At 47.3% G+C, this 18,919-nt stretch overlaps 1 protein-coding gene across 2 annotated transcripts in view; it reads right to left on the reverse strand.

The window, feature by feature from the left end:
* The window catches only part of LOC144933392 (platelet-derived growth factor receptor alpha-like), a 51,830-nt gene that overhangs the window by 15,432 nt on the left and 17,479 nt on the right, over positions 1 to 18,919 (reverse strand). For both annotated transcript variants that reach the window (XM_078858107.1, XM_078858108.1), the window contains exons 4-15: positions 16,419 to 16,599; positions 14,825 to 15,472; positions 12,686 to 12,813; positions 9,664 to 9,841; positions 8,206 to 8,758; positions 7,712 to 7,827; positions 7,000 to 7,138; positions 3,750 to 3,901; positions 3,235 to 3,393; positions 2,651 to 2,745; positions 1,559 to 1,691; positions 517 to 609 (exon numbers count right to left, since the gene is read on the reverse strand). In XM_078858107.1, the coding sequence (XP_078714233.1) occupies positions 517 to 609; positions 1,559 to 1,691; positions 2,651 to 2,745; positions 3,235 to 3,393; positions 3,750 to 3,901; positions 7,000 to 7,138; positions 7,712 to 7,827; positions 8,206 to 8,758; positions 9,664 to 9,841; positions 12,686 to 12,813; positions 14,825 to 15,472; positions 16,419 to 16,599 (2,575 nt within the window). The remainder of the gene's footprint in view (positions 1 to 516; positions 610 to 1,558; positions 1,692 to 2,650; positions 2,746 to 3,234; positions 3,394 to 3,749; positions 3,902 to 6,999; positions 7,139 to 7,711; positions 7,828 to 8,205; positions 8,759 to 9,663; positions 9,842 to 12,685; positions 12,814 to 14,824; positions 15,473 to 16,418; positions 16,600 to 18,919) is intronic.

The raw sequence follows: 18,919 nt of genomic DNA on the forward strand, positions 1-18,919 counted from the left end.
CAATTAGACATGACGCGTCGCTTAAAACTGTGCCAAGCATCTTCAGGGCAAAATCGAGGAAGTCAGAATTTGGCATTATCCAAAAATAAATTGTTGAATCATCATATTGTTGTGTATGTCGGAGAAACGGCGGTGTTGTTTTTTGTTGATGAAACCCGATTTAAGAGTTAATTGGCTCACAGGGTAATTCAAAATCATCTGAAACTGAACTGATATTGGCTGTAAAAGCGTACATGTTAAATTATCTTCTTGGTTCTTTCGGTAAAGTCACGTAGAATTTCCATTCTACGTGACTTTACCGAACGAACCAAGAAGATGAATCCCTGCAGTCACGAAAGCTTTAAATCGAAATGTTAAATTATATTATATAGAGGGATTGCTGACACTGTATTTTCTAAGTTCATTTAAATTGACCTTTATATTAATGTACTTTTACAATGTTTTCACAATTATATGTGTATTTGGTAAACGTGTTTTTATTGTGTATGTATGCACGTGCATGCGCGGAAATGTTACCTTTAAGCATTTTGACAGCCACGCACGGAGTTTCCGTGCCCTGTATGCTTGCTTCCACCACTTTACCAAATGCGCCACAACCCAGGACTCGACCTGTTCGAAGAGGGATGATAATAATCACAAGCATGCCTGATAAATTTTGTTAGCCCACCTATCCAGGATTCAGGGCTTTCCATAGCTCTCAAATTTCAATTCGGGGATGAGAGATGGGCCAGCTTTGTCGCCTCGGAGGGAGGGCTCAGCCCTCCTTGCTACAATATTGAACACCAGTGGTGGATTTTACTCAAGGTTCTCCTTAACAACGGCTAACTTTGCGAGCGAGAGCAGAATTCAAGATAGATGAAAGCAAATCACATCCTTACCAATGCTGTTTGGCGTTTAATGTGTTTAGCGTTTGTTTAACATTGATTGTGTCGTGCCCCCCCCCACCACCATCCTGAGTGTTTTAATGTTTCATTTTAAACTATGTCACGCTACAGGGCTGGGACGGACCAAGGTCCTGGGAAGCCCTGTCTGCCCTGAACCGACTGTGAGAAATACAGGGTAGGCTGCTGCTGCTCGATCAGCTACCAAGTTACAGGGAAGATGAGAGTGGGGTCCGGAGCAAGTTGTAAGTGTGTATGTTGAACTCCTTTCACACTGTACGTGGCTAAGTTAGGGGTGGCTCAGATGGCCCTGGGTTAAGTTCCAGTAAGCTCTTAATTCGAACCAGAATATTTCATATACTTAGAGATTAAAAGTTTGCACAATTTGTTATAATATCACATTCTGCAAAGTTTCACCAAGTTTAAATAAAAAATGCTTTTAAAATGTAAGTGTGAATTTTTTTGGTTTGTTTTCACTTAAAATAAAATAAATTGAATTTTGTATAAAATTCAGAGACAATAAGTACTATAATAGTACACAATTAATATGCTACACCAGCTTTTTTTTAACTTACATGTTATTTAAATACATATTTATACGGTGGATGCATATACTGAAATATATGTTTATGAACATGAAATTTCCTGTCGGTGACGGTGTCTCTGTGCGTTCGTACCAAATTTCAGAGTGCTTCGGGGAACTTCCCAGCGTCGGTCATACAGGAGTTGCATCGGGTCCACGTACGTGTACTCGCACCCGTCTGGGCTCACCGACTCGATCACTTTCCACCGCACCTCGTAACGTGGTTTCTGCGCAGGCAAAGCCACGCATTCACGCACGGACGCACACACGCACGCACACACGTGAGAAAAAGAGCCAGTGGCACGCTTCCCGCAGCTGCACCGCAGTGGGCAGAGTGCACACTGCATGGTGGATTAGAGAACATGTGCAAGTTAAATGCATCATATTGGTTGTAGAGTTCATTGAAACAGTTTATTGAAACATGTGTGTAATCCGTAATGTGTTGTGCTGGTGTCAACTCCCTTTCATATCTTCTGTGTTATGTACCTGAATCGTTTTGTTTATAAAATACTTTTGGAAAAAACCCCATCATATTCTCTCTAAAGAAAATTAACACACACTCAATGCATTCATCAATAATGCTGATCTATAATGAAAATACTGCATATAATAGGTGACGTGTTGCGCCAAGGCTCTTCTTGCCATTTATTCCCGTTGCTATTAAATCTAATTTTAGGTGTTGTGATCTTGCAAAGATAGTTTATTAATAATGCCATGGTAACGTGATCGGTTAAGAGCAATAATGAAACATTAATATTCTATCATCTGTAATATTCTTAAGTTATTTATTTCTATTGCTATTTGTGTCTGTGGTAATATAAGTATTAGACCATGACTGAAAAAGAGCGTTGTATTGGACAAGTATCGTCCTCTATAGACATGGAAAAATAATGGAGATCAACAAATATCCACTAACCGCCTTCCACTGCCACGTGGAAGGAGCAAGATGACGTCCATGCGAGAGGTAAATGGACAGCAAAGAGCAGGACTCAAACGAGAATGAAGTATTCCTACAGGAAGCGATCGCTGTGACCGGAAAAAATAAATGAGGGGGGGGGGGGAAGAGCTCTATCCAGCCTCGTCAACAGCCACCACGTGGTCACCGTATAGAGCAGAAGAGAGAGAGACACGGTCCTCCACAGCACTCCAGAGTCTCCACACGAAGGTGGAGGCCTAGTTCACTTACCCTATTACAAATGACAATGGCAACGATGAGAAGGGCAATGGAGAGGACGAGGAGGAACAGCACCACCGACAGCACTGTGAGCCCCACCTTGGAGTCTTCATCATCATCATCGTCACCACGCGTTGCCAAGCAACAAAACAACACGCACGCAAGACATTCCGTGATGGGCTCATTACATTGAGTTTATCGTTGCACAGTAGTCGAAAACATTCAGAACGTGTTCATGACGAAAGTGTTATTGTGACGATTCATATCATCAGGCCGCTGGAGCTGTGGTTGCAGTGCTTTTGACACGCAAACAGTGGATTGCAAGTTCTAATATTAGAGCGGGGTCATCTCGGCCCACCATCCATCTAGGCAGGATAACAAAGGAAACTCCTTTGAGATAAGTCAACAGCAATTGAATGAGGAATTTCTACCAGTGGCGAAAGATCGTCAGCGGAAACGACTAATGCCCCATCACTTGGTTAAGTCCGACTCGAATCGGCACTGATGACATTTAGATAAAAAAAAAGTAATATAATGGTGATGATAAGCACTGTTGTGAATTGAAGTGGTGGTGGTGGTGACGGTGGTGACTATACCCGTGTTCAGTAGGGACAGGATCTGCTCATCGGTTTGGAAGGGGTTTGTGGCCACGCAGCGCACAGCGGTTGGGGTCACCAGTGTCACGGGATCGAAGGTGATTGTGCTGCTGCTGATCCCCTTGCTGGGATCGGCCCACTCCTGCACAGATATACCCTCTGCAATACAGAGCGTGGCAGCGACGTTAATTCCTCGGGCAAAACGCTGAAGCAGATGAGTGAGTATTCTTGGTTCTTTTCGGTAAAGTCACGTAGAAGAGAAATAATAAAAGAATATAAATATAAAAAAATTCTCACGACGTTTCGACTGCAACACAAGCAATCATCATCAGGTGTGTTGCAGTCGAAACATCGTGAGAATTTTTTATTGTTTTATATTTATATTATTTTATTAGTTCCCTTCTACGTGACTTTACCAAAAGAACCACGAATATGAATCCCTGCAGTCACGAAAGCTTTAAATCAAAATTCAGATGAGTGAGGTCATTTTTTAAAATGGAAATGCTCATTGGAACCTTTGTCTGGGTTCACGTTGCTGTAGTCGAAGCCAGCAGCTGGATTGGCTCTGCGGCTTGAATTAGCGTCAGCTGGCAGGCTTGAGCCTAGCCCTGCAGGAGCTGTGGCATTGCTGACGTAGATCAAGGTCCAATGGATTGTTTCTGTGCAACTGGGGGAGGGATGAGGCACAGTAATAAACAAACACATTAAACAGTTGCATGGTAGGTTTGCGTGTGGTGGGGGAAAGTGTGCGCACACCCGCCTCTTCCAAGACATCTGGCCAGCGTGGAAGAGTAGGCCATACCAACCCTTTGGAGGGTATTGGTAGAGCTAGCGATGGCTTGGGCGAGCCATTTCTGTGCTAGACCTTCTTGCCGTTCCCTATTAAACAGTGAATGCCTCATTCACAAATCACAATGAAATTTCACAGTCGTCAAGCGCTGAACCTCTTTCTTTCTGGTCAGCAAATTCTCATTTCAACAGAAGGGAAGTGATGGACAAAATAGAACCTTATGGCGGGACCCCGGGGTTCCATAAGCCCCCGGCTCTCGCATAAACTGCGTAGCGATGTTATTGTATGTCTGTTGAAGGCGAACGGTACGGCAATCTATTCCTCTTGACGAGCTCTGCACGATGCGCTAATCAAAGTTTTAAAGTTTTGTTTCTTCTGCGCATTCGTCCTCGCTTTGGCGCTTGGACAACATGACAACAGAATGATCCGCGCCAGGTGGGTCATGGCGTTTATGTTGCGCGGTGGGATGGAGTCGCCAAAAATACGCCATAAGGTTCATTAATGGCATCCTAGTGTAATGCAAGCAAGGATTGAGGGGGGCGGAGTCTGGGTCACACGTGAGGAGAGGGAGGAGTTAGGGTCACGTGGGGGAGAGGATTTAGGGAGAGAACCGGAAGGGGATCGGGGAGTTGAGACGGAGTGAAACGGGAGGAGGCCACGCTGGGCAGTACGGGGAGGGTGGCGCGATCGCCACGTGTTGAGAGACGTCGGCACCGTCAGCCATCGGTGTCAGGGCGCAGAGGGCTAGCGGGCTGTGGAAGGCTAGCTGCAGAACGGAGCAGCAGGGTGGCTGCAGAGCGGAGCAGCAGTGTGGCTGCAGGGCGGAGCAGCAGTGAGGCTGCAGAACGGAGCAGCAGGGTGGCTGTGGAGTGATCGTCGGAGGAGACGCGGGCCTGAGCGAGGACGCCGTGTGAGCGAGATTTATACGAACCCAAATAAAGGACAACGGAGATCGACACTGAGAAAGAGTCCTTTATTACACTAGAGAGACTGCAAAGCAATTCCGAATATTTGATTGGGAGAGCTGACCACTCCACCACAGCAATGTCACTGGGCATGATAACGCAGCCTGCAATCTCACACTCGGCAATAACAATACTGATCATTTGCTCTTGTTAAGGGCCTTTCACAGTGTCTCAAGGTGCCGTGCATGAAAAGGACAAAAATAACGAAGAACCGAGTGGCAAAATAAGAGCGGGAGATCTGTAGTGCTACGTGAGCATAGCAGCAGCAGCAACAAAGGAAAGACAAAAACTTCGACATTGCAGAGAACGAGCGCAGGGTATGTAACGGTCGTAAACGAAACACACGCGGGAGTATAAAAAAAACTGTGTTTATATAATATAAATATATATATAAAACATGTTTTAAAAGATGTGTTGTAGTCGGGGTTTGTTTATTTTTGCAGAGGTCATGCGTATAGACATCTAATCTGCAGGGTTATTGTGGTCAGCAAAACAGAAAGTAGGTTCATCACATATCTCTGTGCACTTTTGCGTGTTGTGCATTACTCTACACTCTGGGTTTTCCGACTCACCCAAAGTAGTAAAATAGTAAAAGAGGCTTGGTATTCAGTAAGGCTGACTATGAATCCTAATCAACTGGAAAATCATGCTGACGCTAAACATTCAATTACCACTCGCAAGAGTACGCTGCTGCATGCTTATGTGACGGCCGAACATTAATAAAAGCTGCCCAATTCAAAGTAGCCCCAGGTCACCCTTGCAAAAGACTCAATCTGAATGAATGCTAACCTAGAATTAATGCTAACCTAGTTATTTAAATGTGAGGCACAGCCCTGCTTGCTTACAGCATCGCTGGCAGAAGGGCTTCCACGAGAGGGGGCTCCAAGGGGACCCCTACAGGGGGTATTTTTGCCTATTCTTAATATCGTTCATTTTGGCTCTTTAAGCACAATTTATGCCAACATCTCTGACGCGTTCTGTTCCGATGTTGCCTGTTCCTCCATACGGAACACTTTGGTGTTGTTCTTATTCTGTGCTGATGCACCACAGATCTCCCTAAATGACGTTACGCGATTTTTGACGATTTTTGACCCCCCCCCCCATCGTCACACGACGTCACAAAAAGTCAGACCCCCCTCAAATATGACGTCACAAAGCTCTGCCCCCCACCCAAAAAAAATAAAACATGCTTCAAATCGCTTTAAACTATTGTCATTGTAGTGCGTATTTAATGTGGCACTGCACTCTGATGTTGTAGGAGAAACTATTTATTATTGAGTCTATTTAATTAAGTAGAACGTGTTGTCTATATTTATTTAAAGTTTTGATGTGACGTCACATTTTTCAAACCGCCCCCCCCATCGTCACACATCGTCACAAATGTATGACCCCCCCCTCCCCTAGGTGCGTGATGTCATTTATGGATGGCCCCGAAGTGGCAAAACGGGATGCTGCGTGTAACAAATAAACATCGGTGGATTGATTTTTCCACGCTGTGCCAGAATTCTTGGAAGAAGTAGAAGGACCCATACTTTACCCCAGTCACACATGACATGCCCATCGACTTCCTGTGAGATATAAGAATACGGGAAGTCCCCGAATTCAGGAATGGTTCCGTTCCAGAGACCCGTTCGTAAGTCGAACGGTTCGTAAGTCAGAACACAATAATGTACCGTATTTAAAGCACATACTGTCAGTGTTAAAATATGTGTTATGGTTCAACAAAAAATGGAAGCATTGTTGAACTCATAAATGAGAAGAAATATTCTACATTTGCACGCAACACTGTAAATTGTTTCGCGGTTTGGTTCGCAAGTGCGAAATCACGTTGGCTAAAAAATACATATCCAATGGAAGCTCGTTCGTAAGTAAGGATGTTCGTAAGTCAGGTGTTCGTCTGCCGGGGGACTGCCCTTACCGTACTATATGAAGGATACCGGAACGGGATTGAGTTAACACACGCAGAGCCGTGGGACGCGAGGGCTTCCCCCGCTCGGCGCTGCTACCGACCTGTGCTGCTGGCTGCAGGCGAACCACTCGATGCGTGGTTTGGGAGAGCCACGCGCCACGCACACCACGCGGTGCGCTCCGCTCCAGCCATTGTCGCCCTGCTCCGGGTTGTCCGACAGCTTCGTGATGGCTGCTGGCACTGAGAGAGTCAACGCCATAATTACGACCCGCACTGGTGCCATTGTCCTACGTGATGTTTGTGTTGAATTACATATTTATACATACTCTTTGGTTCTTTCGGTAAAGTCACGTAGGTATAAAATAAAATAAATTAAATCACGACGTTTCGTGGGACAACCACAGCAAGAAAACAAAGAGTATGGATCCCTGCAGTCACGAAAACGTCAAATTACATATTTGTAAACAATGATGTTGCCGAAATGGTTTTGTGACAGTGTTTAGCTGGTTCCTTACGCTAAGGGGTTCTCTGAATGGATTATATAACATGACACTGATGGACGAGATCAGTGATGGCAGGGGTTTGAAATGTTGGTGATGATCATGATGTTGTGATGCTGCGATATAACAAACAGTAGATTTTCCAACCAAAAACAAAAATGCAGAAGAAAGATTGTTGTGCTTATTTTGAGAATACAAATAAAAATTGTGTTTATAATGAAAAACAAATCAACAGTAAATACACAACAGTAGCTCATGCAGCGTAAGAAAACCGTGGCAATGTTGACGCCTCCTTATAAAAGGGGCGTTTTACCATTGATGGACAGGTAGAAGCTGTAGCTGGCATTGCCATCGCTGTTCTCCACCACGATCGAGTAGAGGCCTTCATCGCTTAGCGCCACGCGGCTGAGGCCCAGCCAGCCGCGGTAACTGTGACGTCACCAGACAATCATCGCAGTGTCACAATAGCCACACACGGCCATCACGCCTGAAATGCCCAGCGTCGTCACTGCCACCACGAACGATTCAGATACTAAACACTTAAGTGTTAAGCACACAGAGATCGCGTATCTAAAAAATAAAAAAGCCCTCTGTGTCTTGAAGCTCAAACGAGCGGCGAGTGTGCGCAGAAGACTTTGTGCATCTCCAATCGGAGGTGCAGCCACATTGTGAAAGTGTGGGGTTGTCCTACTCTCGAATGGTTCCTGACAGCATCCCTGCATCTCTGCATGAACTATGATATTGTAGTGCATGGCCATATTAGTCGTACAGTTCTTACAATAGGTGCATTCAGGTAGCATCACTTACTGGTTATTCCGTGGATCTACAGCTTCAAAGCCAATGTGTGCGTGGCTGTCTCCATGATCGCCGGAGCGCACCCCCTTCTTGTCGTCTTGTTGGCTGTCAGGCGCAGCTTTGTCCGCAGGCTCACTTGCTCGATCGCGACGCAACGGACCTCCGCCAGTCTGCTCACTCGCAGCAGTCTGCCTGTCGTTCTCCAAGCGCCTCTCGAATCGAGCGTCCATCATTTTCTGAGCATCGCTCCGCCTGGGGTCGGTCCGACTGCTCGTTATGAGGTTATCGTTCGTCTTGCTGTCACCCGTCTGCTTGCGGCGCTTGTGGTCTGGTCCGCTACCTTCGGTTGGTTGCTTTCCTTCCTGGTGGTGACGAGCGAACTGAGCCTGATCGTTTGGGCGATGGCGGTGTTTGTTCTTGTCAAACAAGCGTCTGCCGTCTTTTGTCCAGAAGACAGAGAGAGGAGGTGGAAATGCGAAGATGTCCACCTCGTAGAGGGGCGAACTCAGGAGCATTGCAGACTCGTCGGGGCCGATGTGAGGCCGCACGCGGACAAACCCCTTGTCTGCGGAAGAACGAGTAAATGTAAGTTGATGATAACATTAGGGGCCGTCCATAAATGACGTCATGCGATTTTGGACGATTTTTGACCCCCCCCCCTCGTCACACGGCGTCACAAAAAGTCAGACCCCCCCTCAAATATGACGTCACAAAGCTCTGCCCCCACCCCCCCAAAACATGCTTCAAATCGCTTTTATCTATTGTCATTGTAGTGCGTATTTAATGTGGCGCTGCACTCTGATGTTGTAGGAGAAAACATTTATTAAAAAGTCTATTTAATTAAGTAGAACGTGTTGTTTATATTTATTTAAAGTTTCGCATTTTGATGTAACGTCACATTTCTAACCCCCCCCCCCCTTGTTACACATCGTCACACATGTCTGACCCCCCCCCCGCCCCAGGTGCGTGACGTCATTTCTGGACGGCCCCTAATTATATTCAAGTCAATTAGCATTCACTCTTGTGAGCATTCATATATCCAATAATTATGATACAGTAATATTAATTGCTCATTTATAATTGGACATAATCGTACAATACATTTACAACGTTTTGTATTTGCATGGTTGCTGTTAGTACTACTAGCCATAGCATCACGTGTTACGTCCTGGCTTGTCAACCAGAGTTCGATTCCCGCTCACGGCCAACATCGTTGACGAATATCTGAACCCGTCTTCGTCCTCCTCTAGGTCGACTCAACCTCAAATGAGTACCTGGTAAGGTGTGCAAACATCGTCGCTGGGGAGAAAAAGGCGGTCGGGCATGGTACTGGCCACCCACCCCCATATTTATGCATACCATGCCAGCCTTCATAGGCGCTCGCTAACAGAATTATTCCCAACAGTTTGTTTAAAGGCTATACGGGAGATCTTTGTCTGTGTGCGGAGTACGTTTCGGCGGTTCGCTTACCCAACACGGTGATGTGAGTGCTCTCGTTCGCCTGTCCGTACGAATTCTCGGTCGTGCACGTGTACACGCCGGTGTCACGCTCGTCGGCCAGCGGCACGGTCAGCGTGTGCACGATCTGCATGCCGCCGCCAGAAATGCGCCGCTCGTGCACGCTCGTGTGCGACGTGCCCCCATCAACCTGCGCACACACCACCCACCGCAAACACTGAGTCGGCATTGCGTGGTGCGCATCTCCACTGGCATCATTCCTGTGAAGGCGGTGATATTTCCGTGTTTCCTGTGGTGGAGGATGAGGTGAAGAGCAAGAGGCCATCATGGCCAACTCTGATGATTCCACCACACCGTTTTGTTTCTCTCATCTTTCCGCTCAATCCCACAATTGTTGTTTTAAAGGCCTACACCCACTGGTCAAGTTCCGCTCTTACAGTCTGCCAACGTCTGGCTTTAGGTATTCCCTTTAGTCTCGGCAACCTGCCCTCCTACACACTGCATGTGTGTCCCTACCCATTGTAACCTTCTTTTACGGATGACATCTTCAATACTATCTTTCCATGTTCGACTCTAAACTGTCAAGTTGTCTCCCTAAATCGCTCCATGTAACTGTAGTGTCATAGGTGGGCCACACTTACCAGCAGTGGTGGACAGGGCCCATCTGCAGGTACCTCGGACCCTGGTGGACAGGGCCCATCTGCAGGTACCTCGGACCCTCAGGGGAGGGGCCACTGTGCTAGCCCAAGAGGGGAGGGGCTGCTGGGGCCTCTAGGATCCTAGACAGCTAAGCCCTCGGCGCCAGGCTCTGGGATCCCAGGATCCCAGACAGCTAAGCCCCTTAGCGCCACCAACGGGGGGGCTGTGTGTGCTCTGTGGGGTATCTGGGGGCACACACAACCCCACCCCTCGATGGGCAAGAGGCATAAAAGAGCCGCTCCCTGGCCGATTGGGGGCCAGTCGCAGCTCAAGACCCAAGACCAGCCAGCTAGGACCCTGGACCCCCTCGTCCCGCTTGTCCTTCTAAGGACCGGGACGCTGTGCGGGCCAGTGGTGGGACTCTGGGACTCCCGGCTCTACGTCCTTGTAAGGGCAAGTTCTGAGGAAGCCAGAGTCTAGACCCGCACCTTGGCTGGGTCGGTTCAGGTAGCCTCCCCTAGGGTAATTGTAGCCGGAGGACCCGAGAGCGTAGCCAGACTAGGCTGTGTCCCTAGGCCGTGTTCCTAGGCTGTGTTCCTAGGCTGTAACAGAGTATCAGGACTTTTAAATTTCGATTTAAAGCTTTCGTGACTGCAGGGATTCATCTTCTTGGTTCTTTCGGTAAAGTCACGTAGAAGGGAAGTAATAAAATAATAAAAATAAAACATAATAAAATAATTCTCACGACGTTTCGGCTCCAACGCAAGCAGCCGTCTTCAGGTGAAGAAGTATCAGGACTGTTGGAATGTTGTATTGTAATAAAGAAGTTACCTCTACAAGTGTCTCCGGAACCCATTACATAACTACGAGTAGCCTCTGAATGTCCCTGTGTGCAGAGGTTATGAGCCTCCTTTCCCTTGATTTAAAGTGCATTTTTTGACATCGCACAGTGACACAGATATCACTCCAGCCTCAATCCCTCACCTTGTAACTCAGGGTGACCATTGTACTCTTCCAAACTGATGTGATTAGGCCATCAAGAAAGCATTCCCTGCTAAAGGTCTACGTTGCTTGATCTGATTCTTGCAACCCTCTGTGCATTATGGCACATGCCTGCGTAAATATGGATGGCACATTGCCACGTCAAGTCCTTCACTACATTCCCACTTCCTACTTCCAACTGTCGTCGATCTTGTCTTAGGGAAGTTCACAATAAAACCCCAATGTTCAACATCGTTGCGTAAAAGTTCAAACAGTGACAATGTTGCCGGTCAAGGTCCTGGTCTTCGAAGTGGGGTGTACTCTACCCACAGCCCCCCCCCTCCCCACAGTCGCCCCCCTCCCCCTCTAAATAATTTGTGAGCATGAGATACAGCAATAGTTACCAACATGCTCATGACATGCTTTGTTTGTACCGTATTTTGAACTTTTGTTGCACCATATGCAGCCAACCGTGCTAATCGGCGGTGCGGGAATTGGCGGAGCGTAAGTTGGCCCCTCTGAGTCTTATAGCCCAAATGAAAGATTCATCGCAAAGTGTACATTACAAAATAAATAAAGCGCAATGGGCATGTATCGGGTAATGAATCCTGACACTTCTACTCACTGCTCGTCAATGACAATTCCACATCGTCAATCCACGCTTTCGCTCTTTCTCTCTTCTCGCCCCCCTTCACTGGAACCAACGTCCCTCTCCACATTAAGCAGTCACAGTCACCTTCTCTCACTAGTTTATTGGTACCTCCAACTCACCCCACGACCCCTTAATCTCCCCCTCATAACCACCACCGTTACTGTTCCCTCTTCAAATTCTCATTATAAATAAAAAAAAACGATGTTTTATTTTACCAGGTAAGGCACACTGAGACGTATAGAGCTCTTTTTCAGAAGCGACCTGGCCACAAATGATCGCTCAACGAAGTGGATTATCATGTGGAAATTTATACCAACCAAATAACCTAAACGCGTGTTTCTAAATGTGGAGGGTACAACCGGAGGACCCGGAGAAAAATCCACGCGACCACCGGGAGAGAGACACGCAAACTCCAAATATACAGCAGCATACCAGGCGAGGGAGAAGAACATCTCCTAGCCACCAGAAGAAGAACATCTGTGCGTGGCTATCACTCATTCCCCATTCATTCAATCCATTTATCATAATTCACTGTCATCAATTTCGCTTTCACCGAATTCACGAATCGTCACAGATTCGCCCCCATTGCTTCCTCTCATCAATTTTATTCACCTCACCTCCACCATCACATCCACGTGTTTTATCGGTCGGAATTCTCTGTAAAGCGCCTTAGCTAAGGCGCTATAAAAAAAATAACGTTTCGATGAGATAAGAATTGAAGCGCACATAATGATAATAATAGCCGAAGCACAAGTGCCATACCGGCTTGCGAGGGTGTCTCCAGGTGAACGTGACGATGTCGTTGCCCGTCACGGTGCACGTGAGCGTGATTGTGTCGCCACGCCGCACCACGGCACGTGGCGAGTCCACCACGGGATGGAGCTGTGAGACTGTGGACACACACACAGACAGCAGAGACACACACACAGCCACAGCCACAGGCGGAGACACACACACACAGTCAGCGGAGACACACACACACACAGTCAGCGGAGACACACACACACAGTCAGCGGAGACACACACACAGTCAGCGGAGACACACACACAGTCAGCGGAGACACACACACAGTCAGCGGAGACACACACACAGCGGAGACACACACACACATAGTCAGCCACAGGCGGAGACACACACAGTCAGCGGAGACACACACACAGTCAGCGGAGACACACACACACAGTCAGCAGAGATACACACACACACACAGCGGAGACACACACACACAGTCAGCGGAGACACACACACAGTCAGCGGAGACACACACACACAGTCAGCAGAGACACACACACACACAGTCAGCGGAGACACACACACAGTCAGCGGAGACACACACACAAACACAGTCAGCGGAGACACACACACAGTCAGCGGAGACACACACACAGTCAGCCACAGGCGGAGACACACACACACAGTCAGCGGAGACACACAGTCAGTCACAGGCGGAGACACACACACACACAGCCACACGTGGACACACACACACACACAGTCACACGAGGAGACACACACACACACAGCCACACGTGGACACACACACACAGTCAGTCACACGAGGAGACACACACACACACAGTCAGCCACACGAGGAGACACGCACACACATCTCACTGGAGTGGTATTGTGCCCGTCAGCACATCTTAAGCACTAATATGCAGAGGTGTGGACTCGAGTCATGTGACTTGGACTCGAGTCAGACTCGAGTCATGAATTTGATGACTTGCGACTCGACTTAGACTTGCATAACAATGACTTTGTCCCACCTATGAGATGTGGACTCGAGTCATGTGACTTGGACTCGAGTCAGACTCGAGTCATGAATTTGATGACTTGCGACTCGACTTGGACTTGCATAACAATGACTTTGTCCCACCTCTGCTAATATGTACCACATGCAGTGAGCTGGTATTCATGGCCTTGCGTCTGCTAGTTTGCAAACAGATACAATATTGGAAAGATCAATTGTGTCTCAATGTGGAGCTGATATCACTGGAGATGTCTTCTTTTTTTTGTATAACTACCAGGTGAAATTATTGTATCTTTAGATGTTTTTTCTGTCGTTTCCCTGGTTGTGTTCCCGGTGCGCTATGAGATGAGTGTCGTGAAACAGAGATTCCATTTGGAAATCTAAACAGAGCAGTTCCGAGAACCATTTCCAGACATTCTTCTGAATAATCTTGATTTGAAGCTTTCGTGACTGCAGGAATCCATACTCTTTGGTTCTTTCGGTAAAGTCACGTAGGTAGAAAATAAAATAAATCGCGACGTTTCAGGCGCAACACAGTTTAAAACAGCCTGGTTCAGCAGCAGACCATGCTTTCCCACCTGATGATGGACGCTTGTGTTGCGCCCGAAACGTCGTGATTTTTTTAATTTTATACCTACGTGACTTTACCGAAAGAACCAAAAAGTATTCTTCTGAATAACCTTACAACTGGCCTTTTTAAATAACACCAATCTCAACACACTACGGTGGGTAGTTTCACACATACTCTTCTATGAGATTAATGTCTGATGCCTTACACTGAAACCGACATTTAAATTCCGCTTGTCGATTAAAACGATGCGGCATTTGAGGCGTGTCCTGGGAAAAAAATGGATAATCCACATATTTCCAATTTTAAAGATAATCTACGCAGGCCTCATTGGAACACTTTACAACCCACTTCCGAAATTGTGATCACCACGCGTCATCTCCCCCACACAGATGGCTGGCTGCCCAATAACTACTCAAAAGATGCCTTCCTTTATCCACTTCTTTCTGCTACTCTCAACGAAATGCTGCTAGATGGACAATAAGATTGTGTGTGGGTTATCAAGTTTTTTTGTGGGCCCCCCCCGTGACATTCCTCGGTTGCGCTGCAGTCGGTGTCGACGGAGGTGATTGCGCTGCGCACCTGCGAGCACCATCACGTGGTACTCTTCCGACTCCTGCGTGCGTCCCTCCAGACGTGCGACGCAGCGGTAGCGCCCGGGCAGCAGGTTCGCCTGCAGGCCCACGCCGGGCACGTACCACGCTGCCCGAGGGGTCCCCGCACTCGGCACCGCGGCAGCGAACGACACTCCGCCGGATTTGGTGGAGTGGACGGTTGTGACATTCGAAGACGGCCCTGTGCTCGCCATAGCATTGGAAGGAGGTATCCCGGCTTTGCCATTAATTTTGTCTTCGAGCGTTTGGATGTAATCGGCAGGGTTCACGATGGGGAGCGGCTGCTTTTGAAGTGCATTGCTGGGGGTGTTTGAGGAGTGCGCACTTTGGTTTGTGGCAGTTTGGTGTTGCGGCGTTTGGGCGCTACGTTGCATCTGGCGGGTGACACTTTCTCCCACTGCGACGTTGTTTCTGTGCGTGGTTGCGGACAGTCGAGGCGGCATGCTGCTGCTGCTGCCGCTGCCAGGCGCGGCGGCTGCTGGAGCGGCGTCGTGACGGAGCGACACCGCCGTGCGTGGCGAGGTGACGAGGCACGGGAGAGTCGCCACGTCCCCTGCGTGCACGATCACCACCTGCGCGTGCTCACTCCGCGAGGGCACGAACAGCGAGCGCCCGTCTGGAAAGCGCACGGCGACGAGCAGTGTTGGAACCTTTGCGGCGGGGAACCCTCATATCGAGTGAAATGTCACTCCGAGTGGAAGACTTTTTTTTCAGAGACCTCTCGAGGGCAGTCGTATCGCGCTGTCGGGAAAGAGTTCCGTGTTCCCGTCAATAAGGGACAATGATTCCCCATTTTGGCCGTATGGATTGGCAGGGTGGGTTGCCACTTTTACTGGTTTTCCCAGTACCATCTTCCTTTTAAGGTAGCTGTCCTTAGGAAATCCATTAATAACATTCAAAGTCCCAATTACATAGTCACCCCAAACACATGAAGTATGTCACTTGATTCACAGCATGTCCCTTCTGCACCTCCTTCCCCACACCCCTGATCTGCCCTTAGAATGCTGGTTACTTCCTCCCCACCCCTCCTTCCCCCCCTCATCCCCCGTCGGAAGACCCCCTCAGGGTGGGCACCGGGCATTCCTTCCCCACACCTAGACGTGTTTGTTCAAGCGCCGAAAATCTCCCCCAAGAAACCATCGACGCGTTGTATCGGACTTGCGCGCTCACCATAATAGAAAACATTGCTGAAAAACAGTCCCAATTACACGTTGTTCTTCTGCCCTTTTATGTCCACGATGTGTCCTCGTTTTTTTGTACTTTCAGAGGTGGCAACACTGCTGCCATAACAGGAACGTTCAGTGAACAACTGTTTAGGCTAAGTTACCCGTTGGAGGTCGAGGATAGGGAGTGATTGCACTTAGCACTGAGATGCAGGTCAGATATAAACCCAAAGTGCGAGGGATTATTCACGTTGTTAAACAAAAAACAAAACGTATTTTGCGAACAAAACATTTCATTTACCGAACTTAAAAAGACCGTCGTAAAAAAAGTTTCTTCATTGACACAGGGGACGATGCTGATGATGATGGTCGTGACATTAATGATGACGTAAAACTTACCTTGCACATAAACTCTCACAGTGGCACCTCGTGCCTCTGTCTCATCAGTGGCGTCAGCTTCGTCGTATCTACGCATGTCTTCGTGATGGTACTGACACGTGTACACACCATTGTGTTGCAGCGTCGCATTCTCAATTCGTAGCCAAGTTGAAAACAAGCCGAATTCAGGTATGGCTTCCGTCTGAAAATGAAGATGTCAATAATGTCAAACGATTTTGTGACGTGCAGAAAGGTTCAACAAGAAAACCTCACATAATCTGAAGACCTTTCTATGATGTTCCCGGAGTTTGGATTTCCCCTCCATATATAGAAACAGTATTTGGCTGCAATACATTTCCACGTGATACGCCACTTAATTGAGCTATCATTTGTGGCCAAGTCACTTCGGCAAAAGAGCTATTTAGCTCAGTTGGCCTTAGGGGCCCTCCATAAATGACGTCACGCGCCTGGGGGGGGGTCAGACATTTGTGACAATGTGTGACGACGGGGGGGGGGGGGGGGGTGAGAAATGTGACGTCACATCAAAATGCGCAACTTTAAATAAAAATACACAACATTTTTTTAGGGGGGGGGGCAGAGCTTTGTGACGTCATATTCGAGGGGGGTCTGACTTTTTGTGACGTCGTGTGACGAAGGGGGGGGGGGTCAAAAATCGTTCAAAATCGCGTGACGTCATTTATGGACGGCCCCTTACCTGGTCAAATATATATTTTTTAACTGTGGGAGGGAAATGGAGTACTCTTTGGTTCTTTCGGTAAAGTCACGTAGAAATAAAAAAATATTAAATACTAGCATACGACGATTCGATTGCAACACAAGCAATCATCATCAGGTACAAATGAAAGAGAAAACAGACCTAGTAACATAAGTCAACACCCCACCTGATTGATTACGTTCTTCCAAAGATTGCTAAATTTGAGAGAGAGAGACAAAACAGACACGGAGACACATAGACAGACACACAAGCAAAGAGAGATAACACAGAAACACACAGAGAGAGAGGCACACACAAAGGCACACAGAGAAACAACGCCTCTGTATCGAGGCCTTAAATAGAGAGAGGGAGGGGCAGAGAGAGGCGGGGGATAGAGAAATCAGCATGTCATTGAGAGATTTGGAGCTTTTGTGACTGCGTGGGTATGAACTATCATCCCGCACCTGCGATTTGCACGGTTGGCTACGTATGGTGCAAAATAAGTAAAACAAAACATAAACACATCACACCTGTCAAGAACAAAAATGGTGATATTCAAAGTACAGTAGGCTCAATTATCCGCGCTAATGGCAAGGATAATCCGAAAAAATAACCACTTTCCGTGGATCGCTATGCTAAAACCACGAATAAAGGTATAAATGAGCAATTGATGCGCGTGCTCAGTGATAACAACTTTCCTGCTCCCGCGCAGAAGACTCGGCCCACTAAGTGGACGGCAGAGCCATGCCAATCAACGTCAATCAAACTCCGCCCACTGTGTTAAAGATCTGAAACTACTGTACTGTAGAGGCGGTCACGTGGATTTAGGATTATCCGGAGTACAAATTTGTGCGGTTTGTGCACGTGACTTGCAATAAACATTTTAAATAATAACAATGTGTAACTGCTTTTAGATTATTCATTTAGGTTTAAGGGAAATGCCATGAGTTATTCATTCATGTAAAAATCTCAGGTGAGCGGTTAATCCGTAAATCGGATAAACCACACGCGAATAATCGAGGGTCTACTGTAATGCCTTTATATGAGTTTTAGACACGATGTGGGAATGTGGCCTAACGGTGAGCATCTGCTTGCCCTCGCCACTGACTCAGACGAGGCATGCCCACCGCACACCCGCAGAGCAGGCTGATTGCTCATAATTGCCTGCTGTGTAAACTAGGAAACGTGACTCATCTCAGTTGCATGTTCGCCACCAATTGCAATACGGGAAGCATAATTTACACGTAAATTTAATAGCAGAGGCTTGAAGTAATTGTACACAGAGAACGTCATGTCCAACCAAAACACTCTGTATATACAAAAATGCGAATGCTGCTGTTTTGTCCTTTACAAAACCATGTAACCGGTGGCACACCCGGGGAAGCGACGTACATAGAGAAGGAAGGCGCAAACAGAACTGAGCTTGCACGCAGCGGCGTACGTTTTCACAGGGGGCGGGGAAAGAGGTGGGATTCATAGGGGGGGTGGCCACACACGAGGCACGGGAGGCTTTCGAGATGATCTGGATACTGAATATTGATACCCCACGCACTCGAATGGAGCAACCTGATGCATCGCTCGAGAATGTTAACATGATTATGTTAACTTAATTGCTGTTAGCTATCCAGTTTCAAACGTTTAATCGTATTGAGAAATCATATACTTTTGCATTTTTAAACATCACATCAGGCATATTCGGTAACAAACATAACATTGATAATAATAATTAATAAAATAATAGGGTTTCTCCCCTTTTTTCTGGCAACAAAACTGAAACCTTTTACAAGGAATCATGTGTGCATTAACC

This window comes from Lampetra fluviatilis, chromosome 7 (genome assembly GCF_964198595.1).
Source record: "Lampetra fluviatilis chromosome 7, kcLamFluv1.1, whole genome shotgun sequence".
In the NCBI taxonomy this organism is placed as follows: Eukaryota; Metazoa; Chordata; class Hyperoartia; order Petromyzontiformes; family Petromyzontidae; genus Lampetra; species Lampetra fluviatilis.